The sequence below is a fragment of the Drosophila miranda genome (genome assembly GCF_003369915.1).
Source record: "Drosophila miranda strain MSH22 chromosome Y unlocalized genomic scaffold, D.miranda_PacBio2.1 Contig_Y2_pilon, whole genome shotgun sequence".
Classification (NCBI taxonomy): domain Eukaryota; kingdom Metazoa; phylum Arthropoda; class Insecta; order Diptera; family Drosophilidae; genus Drosophila; species Drosophila miranda.
The window spans coordinates 10,814,690-10,827,042 of NW_022881614.1; the positions used below are offsets into that span (position 1 = coordinate 10,814,690).

The following is a 12,353-nucleotide window of genomic DNA, read 5'->3' on the forward strand; positions in this document are numbered from 1 at the left end:
TGATAGGTTTCTTTAAGAATTATAATTCTAGATTTAAGCAGTCACATTCTGATATTCAATAAAAGCACTTCGCTAAAGTAAACAGAATCAAAATAATCTTTTATTTTGTCCTTCGAATAAGGATAAAATTAACTTATCTACTGCATCACATCGCTGCTGGAGTTTCTAGTTAGCATTGTGGATGGTGTGACCTGTCGGTGAGTTTATTATATTTTGCTTATTTATTATTTTCATTTATGTATATGTATGTACATATGTATATCTAACAGATTTAATATTAGGCGGGGAACATGGATGTGACTTAATTACTTAAAAGTCTTGAAATTAAGTCATATCAAGTCGACTCAAAGGTCAGATTAATTTTTGAACCCATTTAATATATAATGGCCTCCTCGTGGTGTTCCCTGGGTACCGATCTTCAATCGGGAGCCAATTTGAGCGGCGACTTTAAGTACATACATATGTATGTATTTACGTATATACATACATGTAAGATTAATAATAATGTATCGTTTATTAATAGTGTTTTTCGAAAAAGAGTACAAAGTGTATGATTTAAGATGTGCAATTAATGAGTCTGTTCTTCCGACTTTTTGTTCAACTTTCTGCTTCTACTTCCAACAACCGACTCCCGTATCGATAACCCCTTATCGGTTAGGTCTTTTAAACATCGGTTAAGTCTGGTTATATCGGTTAGGTCTTATCGATGGTATCTTAAGTTCAAATGTTAATTTAGATGGGATAGTGCTAACTGCTTGATACACTGTCCTTTACATTCGGCCCTCCTGCTCATCTTCATCTGTCCCAGATGATAATATATCCGTGCTCAGGTCGTCGTTTTTTATCATAATAGCGCTTGTACACCTCTTGCGCCTTCTCAATGTTTTGTTTCGCTTGGTCACGCAGTTCTTGGCGCTCGTTGTTAAACTGCGTAACCAACTCCTCGTTGAGCACCTCCAATAGTCGACTTTCAGCTTGTCTGTGCATCTTTGTCCCAAACATGACCTCGAATGGCGACGACTTCAACGTAGAATGCACATGCGAATTAATCGCCATCTGGACCTGTGGCACATGCTTGTACCACTTCGTTGACTCCTGAGCTGAGAGCTTTGCGATGATACCCAAAATTGAACGGTTCACCCGCTCAATCTGACCGTTGCCTTTCGCCACACCTGTCGTTGTACACACATGTTCGACTTTGTTCTCGTTAAGAAACTCGCTGAATGCGTTGGATGTAAACGCTGCTCTTCTGTCGCTGACTATGCGCTTGGGAAAACCAAACACAAATGACCAATCTCTCAGCCTCTTCACAACTTCTTCGTGACCTGTTGACTTAGTTGGGAACAGCCACACAAACTTGGAGAATGCATCTACCACAGCAAAAATGTACTTGTATTGCTTGGCTGTCGCATCCATTGGTCCCAAATGATCAACGTGCAGCGTGTATAGTGGTGTGTCACCCTTGTCAATGCAATGAAGATAGCCTTCTTGTTTGCCCAACTTTTTGCTGAAAATTATACAACTGATACAATTAGTAATCAACTTATTTACTTTCCGTTCAAGGTGCGGTATCCAGTATTGCTGCTGAACTGAGTGCATTGTCTTCGCTGTGGAGAAATGACCAACTTCATGCGATCCTTGAATGATTACCCTTTCCTTCAGCCTTGGAACCTCCAATACGTCATTGCCATTTACAGATTTGAAGAGAAGACCTCCTTTAAGCTTGTAGTCTTGATATGGGTGCTGCTTCAGGATCTCAACTGTGGCTTTGATGAAATCGTCATCCTGCTGTGCTTTCTTTATCCGAGCTGTTAGCTCCGTCGTCACGAACATGCATGTCTGCGGAAAACGACTGAGACAGTCCACGTGTCTCATTCTGTCCCCTGGGCGGTGTACTGCTTTGAATGTAAAGTCCTCCATATACAGAATCCACTGGGAAACTTCTCTGGGTATATCTACTTTCGTTGTTGTCTGCTTAAACGCCGCACAGTCAGTGGCAAGATCAAATTTGATCCCCAACAGGTAGTGACGAAACTTCTTGAGTGCGAGGTATGCAGCTTTGACCTCCAAATAGTAACTGTGACGTTTGGACTCGGCTTGTGTAGTCTTTTTACTCCAATAGTAAATCGGGTGGAAATTGCCATCAAACTGCTGCAACAAAACTGCTCCGAAACCTTCTTTGGATGCATCCGTGTGGAGTTCCGTTGGCGCTTCTCGTGAGTATAAATGTAATACAGGTGCGATTACAAGCAGATTCTTTAAGGTTTGTAGCGATTGTTGCTCTGCTTCGCCAATGTTGAAAACTGCTTCCTTCCTGAGTAGATTCGTGAGCGGCCGGGCAACTTGTGCATAGCCAGGGATGAACTTTCTGAAAAAGCCTGTGAGTCCCAGAAATGCTTGAACTGCTTTAATGTCTTTGGGCGTAGCAAACCGACTGACAGCTGCTGTCTTCTCTTTGCCGGGCCAGATTCTCCCGTCCTCAATGATATGGCCCAGAAAGCTAATGCGTGGCTGCATGAAGCTACATTTCTTCCACTTGATCTTTAGGCCAAACTGCGCAGCTGTCTCCAGGACCAACTTTGTCTTCCTCATGCATACCTCGGGCGACGCGGCGTAAACAATTATGTCGTCCATATAAAGCTGCATAATGTCAGAGTTGATTAATTCTTGAAAAATATAGCTTACGAACCGAATGAACGCAGCTGGCGAGTTCTTGAATCCGAAAGGCGCTTTATTAAACTCGAATAATCCCTCCTTTGTAACAAAGGCCGTATACGACTTGCTTTGCTCTTCCATAGGCACATGGAAAAATCCGTTTTCAAGGTCCATTATGGTAAACCACTTAGCCGACTGCAGCTTTTCCAAGACTTCCTCCATGATCGGGACTGGGAAGCAGTCCAGCAATACCATGCTGTTTAACTTCCTGTAGTCTACGCAAACTCTAAGTGTACCATCTTTTTTCTTCACGACGACAACTCTGCTCGCTACATTTGAAGACGACTTGCGCACGATTCCTTGCTCGATCCATTCTTCGACTTGCTTCTTTACGGCACTGGCTTCGTCTGTTGATAAACGACTCGGTGAGTGTTGAAACGGCTTGATTACTCCGTCGGGAACTATCTTCAGTTGGATTGGAGACTGCTTTGCAACTTCTGTGGGCATTTGGTAACTGTTACTTATCATCTGTTCAACGTCTTTTCGATATTGCGGCGGAGCTACAAAGGATGACTCTTCAGTTAAATTATATATAAGAGCATGCTCATCTATTGGCACAGGATCTGCGTCATGCTTCAAAAACGTGTATCCTTGCATATCAGCGACGAAACGGAACTTTTTAATGAAATCATGCCCCAAAAGTGCGTCGAAATCAATCTGGCTACTGGGGACTACTAAAAACTTCTGTGTGGTCTGCAACTTATCCACGGTAACTTCTGCATTAAAGTATCCAACAGGCTTTGTTGATATCTGACCCAGACCGGTCATGGTCTTCAACATACTCTCTTTGATTATGGTTACATCTGACCCTGTATCCACAAGACAGTCAAAAACAATGCCGTTTATTTGAATTTTTTTCATGCGACTGCGATCCAAAATGACGCGAACTTTATCAACTTTATCAGCTTCATAAGGACAGTTACGCGAAATGTGACCATTCTGATTGCACTTAAAACACTTTGTTTCGGCTTTGCAGTCTTTGCGTTTGTGTTCTCCTGATCCACAGTTATAGCAATATTCTTTTTTACCGCTTTGCCCACTTTGCTGCTTGAAACTCGTTTTATGCTGTTCGTTATTGCCCTTCTTCTCCGATATGTTCAAACGATCATAGATATCGAACTCTTCTTTCAAGGCCCTGAAGGTCTTACAGCGATACATGGCATACTTATACTCGTTTCTTATGTCCAGACCGTTTACAATATGGCTTATAACAGCCGCGTGTTCAACATGTCCGACTGCTGCAATTTTTCTCATCTGCAGCAAGTACTCGTGCATCGACTCACTACACTTCCTCTTTCTTTCTTGCAGCAGCTTATGAATGTCTGCACTGTTATAGCTACATGTGAATTCATCCAATAATACGTTCTTGAGTTCCTCATAGGTGCACACGCATTCAGATTCAAGGAAAAGCTTAGCTGCACCGGTCTGGCCTGCACATACTTTTGCTTTTCAGTAAGCTCATATCCGTCGGCATTTTTTTCGAATATCTCAAACCATTTTTCTATGGGAACCGATTTTCCATCACAATCGCTCACAACTTTTGTAAAATTATCTGGAGCGATCTTCATTTCTCGTTGCTCATCGCAAAGCAGTTTCAAACTTAGCAACTTTATCATTTGATCAATCTTGTCATCACTATTGTTTTCTGCATTTTCTAAATCTTCCATCTCGTTTGCACTCGGGCGCGACGTTCCTGGTACAGCTTCTTCCTTCTCTCTCTCTTTCCAGTGCAACGGCGGCGGTGTTTGCATCAGTTTGCGGCTCTTTTCGACTTGTGTCTGTGTACCCGACGAGTGCTTGTCTTTTCTGTTTATAAGTGTGTATCACACACAACGTGTCTGTGCGTGTTTTTTCTGCTTGTGTACGTACTGCGCACGGACAAGGCGACGCTGCGGCGCGACAATGAATTTCACAATTTTCCAACCGAATTAAACGACCGATCTTTTATTAAGCTCCGTGTCTACTGTTAGGCTCACAGAATTTGGATTGTTCAACTTAATGTTTATAGCCACCAACAACAACTTTACAACTTTATGTAGCTACAAACAACAACTTTAACAACTTTTCAACAATCCTCTTCTTGCATCAGCTTCTGCTTTCTTCTGTTTTTCTTTTTCACACACTCCGAGCTCTGTATTCGACGCGGACGAGCCCCCAAATGTAAGATTAATAATAATGTATCGTTTATTAATAGTGTTTTTCGAAAAAGAGTACAAAGTGTATGATTTAAGATGTGCAATTAATGAGTCTGTTCTTCCGACTTTTTGTTCAACTTTCTGCTTCTACTTCCAACAACCGACTCCCGTATCGATAACCCCTTATCGGTTAGGTCTTTTAAACATCGGTTAAGTCTGGTTATATCGGTTAGGTCTTATCGATGGTATCTTAAGTTCAAATGTTAATTTAGATGGGATAGTGCTAACTGCTTGATACACTGTCCTTTACATACATATATGTAGTTACATATATGAACATTCTTAAGGCATATCCTCTATTTATAGAAATAAATATATATATTTATGCAAATTTATTTAAGTATATACATATATATTTTTTCTTATATTGTATATTTATATACATCATTGTTTTAGTTATAATAAACAAAAAAGTCGAGAACCGACGGCGTTTGCATAATTTTTATAATTTATAATAAACCTGTTTAAAATAAGGAAATAAATGTGTAATTATATTATTGTAATATTTTATATTTTGTGGTATAAAACAAACAAATAACAGCTTTTATTTCATTTCCCGCGCCCTAGTGTCCCATACCCCCACCCCCTGCCCATTCTTCATTTATTTTGTGGCAGTAGGTCAGTCCATCAAAAGACCCAAAACAAGAACAAAATTCAAATTTCAGTTCTAGCGGCCAGCAATACTAAACACACACACGCAAAGTACGTGAGAATGCATGTGCACCCATACACTAAAACATTCTGGTGGCAAAACAGAACCAGACCTGAGAGAGTTCAAAAAATCTGAAAAAGCATACAATCACATATTTTTGTCGAAACATATTGCGTGTGTACTAAACATGCAAAGATTTTCTCTCTGCGCTCTCTCTCTCATGATGACGTCACTCTGGGGTACTGAACGCGCTAGCCAGTGTGTGACGCTTTCGTTGTATGAACTGGCACATCTATATACTGTATGGTTAGTGATTTCTGAGGGTCGGACGGTATATTTTATCGATAAATCCGCGGTCACACTGTTTACACCTCTACGGTGCGGTGTTGCCATTTTCGCTTATTTTAATCTAGATTTGGCTTATTTTAAAACCAAATAGCTCGAAAAATATTTGAAATGCTTATAACTTGAAATCTAGCTTATTCAAAGGTTCATTTAGCTTATTTTGGCTTAAAATAATTAGTACAGCAAAATTTCTGTTTTTTGATTTTATTGAAATATTTGTTAATTTTTAGCGGGAAAATCATAAAATTCAATAAAAAACAAGAAATAGTTCTTATTTTGGTATCATCCAATTTTGTGTCTAAATGTATAGTAACCTTTCGTTGATAAATTTTAGTCATACCACAGTATTGCACATGTTTGCACATTTACATAAGAGAAAATGCCGAAAGTGTCTTATAATCAATATTTCCACAATTTCTGGTTAAATTTTGATGAATTTATGGAGTGTCTACGCAACGTGCCAACTGACCCCACAAAATAGTACAGCTGCTTTTATAAAGCAAAAATTGGGTCCAAGTTGTGCGAATTACGGCAGCATGCTGTCGCTAAAAAACATATTGCGTCCAATGCAAGCATGAACTAACAAAATACCTTTTATTAAAAAGTCCTCAAGAACCAGAGGAGCACGAGACTGCGATTTGTTGTAAAGTGGAAAAATGCATGTCATTACTTAAAAAATAAATATAAATAAAAAAAAGTATATCGTCAAAATTAAAGTATCTATGATTTTGATGTGCTTTTATGGTTAGCTTATTTTTAAACTATTTGTTTTTAATTTTTAGCTTGTTCTAGCTTATTTTTTTCTTCAATCTAGCTTATGGGGACTATCAAAATCTGGCAGCACTACTACGGTGAGGTGCTCTAAAAAAAAGAAAACAACTAAAAAGTAACAAAATTTTAGTTACTTAAAAATTTAAAATAAAGAAGTAACTGCATCACGGAAGGAGAGTGGAGTTTAAGCGAGGGATATGAAGAAGAACAACAAAATCCTTCAGCTCATCTATGTGGCGTGGCGAGAACGCTGGTCGGACTCTCAATGGGGCATCAACATAAAGAAGGCAAGCAACAATCAAATAGTTTGTCGTTTGAAATGCATACTTAATTTAAACATTATTTAACAGAGTAATTTAACAGAAAATTTAACAAGATTAGTTTTGAAGCGCTATGCTATTTGTTTTTTAGGTTTTGCGCTCGAAAATGGGATCTTCTGCCTGGGCTAAACTCAGGATCAGAAGACGCTGCTTCATTGAAAGTTTTGTAGGTATGAAAACTTTCAAAGTTACTACGTGGTTGCCCACTCCATTCTCGCAGCGTATGCCCTTGCTCTTGATTATTATCTCACTATTTGTCTGCGTTCCTGGGTCAACGCGTATTTCCACAGGCTCGTGGAGGCCGCGAACAGTGAACCTGCCGCCTAAAATGGCTTGCGATATAGTTATCAGCTTGTCACTATGGACATCAAGGCCATATCGGCGAAAGTAGTCGCTGCGTTCGACCACCATGCGATAATTAACACGTTCTTGGGTATTCGGGTTTTGGATGGTCATAACATCGCCGTCCTTAGATCCAGGCGGTACCTTAACCAGCACCTCGACACCGGATGCTATGAAACCGCGGTTGCCACACGGCTCGCAGTCGCGGCATTTGATGAATCCCTTTCCTTTACAGTGTTCACATGTCTTTTCGGCCGTAAAGGTCACCGTCCGCTTGGTCACCTTGCCTGCGCCATTGCAGCGTCGGCATGGCTCCTTCCCGACATCACGATGCGTCATCAACTGCGACTTGCCGCCGCACTTGCCACACTTCCGCAGGTAGCGTATGTCCACGCGCTTCTTGCACCCATTGGCGGCTTCTTCGAAGCTAAGACTCAATTCAAAGCTCTTGCCATTCAGCTGCTTCAGATTATTGATTTCTATACGGGAGGGGAGACTACTATTTAATCTAGGGGTTGCAAGGACACATTGACACGACAGCTCACCATCGTTTGCGTCTGTCTCCGCCTGAAGTTTCTTAGCCTCGTCCAGCTTTTGCCCCAAGATCGTCGGATTCACAGTTGCTTGCTCGAGGAACGCCTTCTTGTCCTTGACACCCCCAGTTGATCGTACTCCAGCCTTTTGTTTTCATCTGTCAGAATATGATAGGCATTGTAGATCTCCTGAAAGTGTTTCAGGGACCTCCCCGAGCCCATTTTGTCGGGATGATAGCGCTTGGCTAGCATCAAGTAGGCGTTGCTTATTTCCTTGCTGGTAGCGTACTTGCCGACGCCTAGGACCTTGTAGTAAAAGTCCTTTGGCTTGCCGCCATCTTCGAGCTGACGTTGCGCTTGTTCAGTGGTAACGCCACTCTTACGTTCCGCTTCTTGTTTACGATCTGGATAGTAAAATGTCTTGGGTTGTTTAAATTGGTACGCGGCGTACCCTCTCTCAGCTTTCAGGGGACAGCGGCCTATGTATAGTCTGGCCAATGTGGTTCGTCTTAGCAGAAGCGCGCGGTTGCTCAAGAGACTTAAGCGGGACATATTCTTGCCAAAATTCAGAATAAATAGACCAGAAATAAGCTGACTTGTTTTTTTTACGATGTCTGTTTTACAATAGTTAGGATAGCACTGATTGGTTTGGAGATTCGGCCGGAATCCCTATGAAGCCTTGACAGGAAAGGCATAGATATGTAGATGTTTTATAATTTAATAAATATTGTGCCTCCGATTTTCAGGTGCTGCCCCGAGGCGTCAGTGGAGGGAGATGTGTACAATTTGGCCGATTGCCTCATGCAGCAGGCGCTGATTGGCTCCACAGCCAATCCAGTGAGTGTTACCTCCTTGATATTTGACCTTAACTTAAACCATTATGATTTTTGTCCTCTCAGCTGGTACTCAACTACCTGAATCACTCGTTGTGTGCCCACCTCGTCTCGCATGCCGCAGATATGATAAACTGGAGCGTATATACTGCATCACGTCGCTGCTGGAGTTTCTAGTTAGATATACATACATACATACATATGTATGTACATACATATATCTAACAGATTTAATTTTAGGCGGGGAACATGGATGTGACTTAATTACTTAAAAGTCTTGAAATTAAGTCATATCAAGTCGACTCAAAGGTCAGATTAATTTTTGACCCCATTTAATATATAATGGCCTCCTCGTGGTGTTCCCTGGGTACCGATCTTCAATCGGGAGCCAATTCGAGCGGCGACTTTAAGTACATATGTATGTATTTACGTATATACATATATGTAGTTACATATATGAACATTCTTAAGGCATATCCTCTATTTATAGAAAGAAATATATACATATATTTATGCAAATTTATTTATATATTTTTTCTTATATTGTATATTTAGATACATCATTGTTTTAGTTATAATAAACAAAAAAGTCGAGAACCGACGGCGTTTGCATAATTTTTATAATTTATAATAAACCTGTTTAAAATAAGGAAATAAATGTGTAATTATATTCTTGTAATATTTTATATTTTGTGGTATAAATCAAACAAATAACAGCTTTTATTTCATTTCCCGCGCCCTAGTGTACCATACCCCCACCCCCTGCCCATTCATCATTTATTTTGTGGCAGTAGGTCAGTCCATCAAAAGACCGAAAACAAGAACCAAACTCAAATTTCAGTTCTAGCGGCCAGCAATACTAAACACACACAAGCAAAGTACGTGAGAATGCATGTGCACCCATACACTAAAACATGCTGGTGGCAAAACAGAACCAGACCTGAGAGAGTTCAAAAAATCTGAAAAAGCATACAATCACATATTTTTGTGGAAACATATTGCGTGTGTACTAACACATGCAAAGATGTTCTCTCTGCGCTCTCTCTCTCATGATGACGAACATGAACATTTAGCCAATCCCACATAATTTTATACGGTTAATGAACCTATTTTCTACTTAACTGGTTTATTCTTAATACATGCTTTTATTGGATCTTGTCTAAAAAATGGTTTTTCCGAAAAAGGTCAAACAAATGAAACGCAATAAAACGTAAAAGAAAAAACGTTCCAATTGTTCAATTTCTTTATTCCGTTGAATAATGCTGCTAACTAAAACCATTAGCTCTGCCCACATAATTTTATGCCTTTAATGAATACATTTTCTACCTGATTGACTACTTTTAAGTACTCTCTTTTATTGTATAGTGTAGAAAGCAAGGTTTAAGCAAAAAAGGTCAACAAAAAAACAGTGGCAACGTAAGTGAGTATGAAATGTCACGTCAACCGGAGTTTGGGCACAGGTATACCCTATTTCGTTGATATACATATATGAAGAAACTGTTTTTCCGAGCTGATTTAAAACGTAATTAAAATAGAAATGATCTCAGATTGTTATGTTTTGGACATATTAATGCATATGATTAGGGTCTTGTAAATATATCTCGATCCCGATACCCATTCTTGGTTTCTGTAAGAAGACCAAAACCTTTAAAATATCGTTGAAATACCTTTAAAACAGAAACTGACTAGTTTTGGCCTTTATTTGTGCATTAGATGACAAACATTTTCTCAGTTCTATAACATCCATTTCCCAGGGTATGCAAAATGTTGCTCAATCGGCGCAATGTTGTGGAACAATGCTGCTCGATTTCACGGCATATGAGTCTGGCCCATACAAATTAAATGTTGCCAGCAACATAAAACGTAAGTGAGTATGGAATGCGCCGTAAGGGACATTGCTGAGGGGAAAAAGGACATTGTGGCGAGGAAAAATCCCAGAGATAATCCCAAAAAAGTCCCACCAAACTTGAGCGCCAAATAGAAATTGTTTGAATGTGAATCATCGATGTATTTTCTCAAACATCGATGTTTTTAGATATCATTAGATTTACAATGAATGGAATTTAGGCCATTTACACTTATGAATATGTTTGAAAATCTGCCCCACAAATCCAATTGAGATGGCAGTGCTTCGATATATCGCCAAGGCTGATCGCTAGTGGTGGTTATCGATTATAAAATTGATATCGATGCTGCTATTGATTATAAAATTGAAATCGATGCTGTTATTAATTATAAATTTGATATCGATGCTGTTATTGATTAATTTTAAATATACAAAAAAAAAAAAAAAAAAAAAAAAAAAAAAAAACAAAAAATTACACGAAATATTCCTCGTTTTCGATCTTCCGTCGAATATTACCAGTTATAGAGAACATTTAGCCATGTCCACATAATTTAATCCGTTGAATGAAACAATTTTCTACTTGACTGGCGTTTTTTAAATACTTATTTTTAATGGATTTTGCGTAAAAAGAGGTTTTAGCGAAAAAGGTCAAACAAATAGGATGTGTCGGCACTTCTTCGATAGAAGTATCGATAGTTAAAGCATTTAAAATCCAAAGTGTGTGTCTGTTAAAGGCTGGCTACTATGAAACTGGGAGCCAAATTTGAATATTTAAGATATCTCTGTGCGAGTTTTTGAGCGAACAAATATTCAAAGAAACATCGTGTGCCTGCTACGGGAGTATCATCTGAATTTGCCCACCAAGGCTTCACGTTTAAGTTTCGATCTCGGCTGAGAAAATAAATTGAGAATTATCCAAAATCGGTCTCAGATCTTAGCCGAAGTTTTGGACCCCAGAATTGCGTGTTATGTAACGTCTCTCTATCCCAACAGCTTTTGACATTCAGTATTTCCGCCACAAAATTGCGTATCGGACGCTGCCGCATGGCACCCCCGTCCCAAGTGCCTCGGAGTCTTTCCCGCACGTAGAAGCCATCATCATATGTGTGGAGGGGAGAAAACAACGAAAACATTTTTGGCAGTCAAGAAAACACCATAGTTTAAAATTTGGTATCTTTTAAATTAGATTTCTCATTGCGGGAATCAGCAGACACACAACAGAAAACAGATAGCAGACATCAGAAAACACGCAAAATGTTTTCGAGTCGGTCGAACGGGCACGCAACGGGCAATTTTCTAAAACTCGGCCCCACAAAAAGCCGCAAACTCGTCTTGTGGGTCAAGTTCAGTGTTCAAATCGTTCACAACTTCACTTCCCAGGCGACAAGATGGTGGAACCCGACTCCGATTCCGTATCCGACTCCCATCCTCATCCAGCAGTCGAGAGGAGAAGGAAGAGCAAGAAGATGCACAGCATGAAAATTAAGAAAAAGTGATGCGTAATTACAGTCATTCTCTTTCACTGCAGCCAAACGGGCTATTCCACATAGCCATGGTCGATGTATGCAGGTTGCATGCAACAGACGCGCGTTTTTCGGACTGAGCGGATGCTGCTCTTCAATGGTCCATGGCTGTGACTGGGATTGGGACTGGGACTGGGCTTGGACTTGGGTCTTAGTCTGGGTCTGGGCGCTGCTGCCGGTAGAAACAATCAGTTTGAAGTTCGTTCGCATAATTATGGGCAATTTTCAAAGAACATGCGTTCCGATGAACATCTCTCTCTTGCTCGCATTCAAAGTAT

General features: G+C 40.0%; 1 protein-coding gene across 1 annotated transcript; it reads right to left on the reverse strand.

Annotated features, from left to right (window-relative positions):
• Positions 1 to 6,994: 6,994 nt before the first annotated feature.
• LOC108165457 (protein tumorous imaginal discs, mitochondrial) lies at positions 6,995 to 8,507 on the reverse strand. Its single transcript, XM_033397974.1, is given in 3 exon segments — positions 6,995 to 7,819; positions 7,886 to 8,002; positions 8,005 to 8,507. Coding segments are annotated over 3 exon segments (1,272 nt in total). The 5' UTR covers positions 8,426 to 8,507; the 3' UTR covers positions 6,995 to 7,085.
• Between the last annotated feature and the right edge of the window lie 3,846 nt (positions 8,508 to 12,353).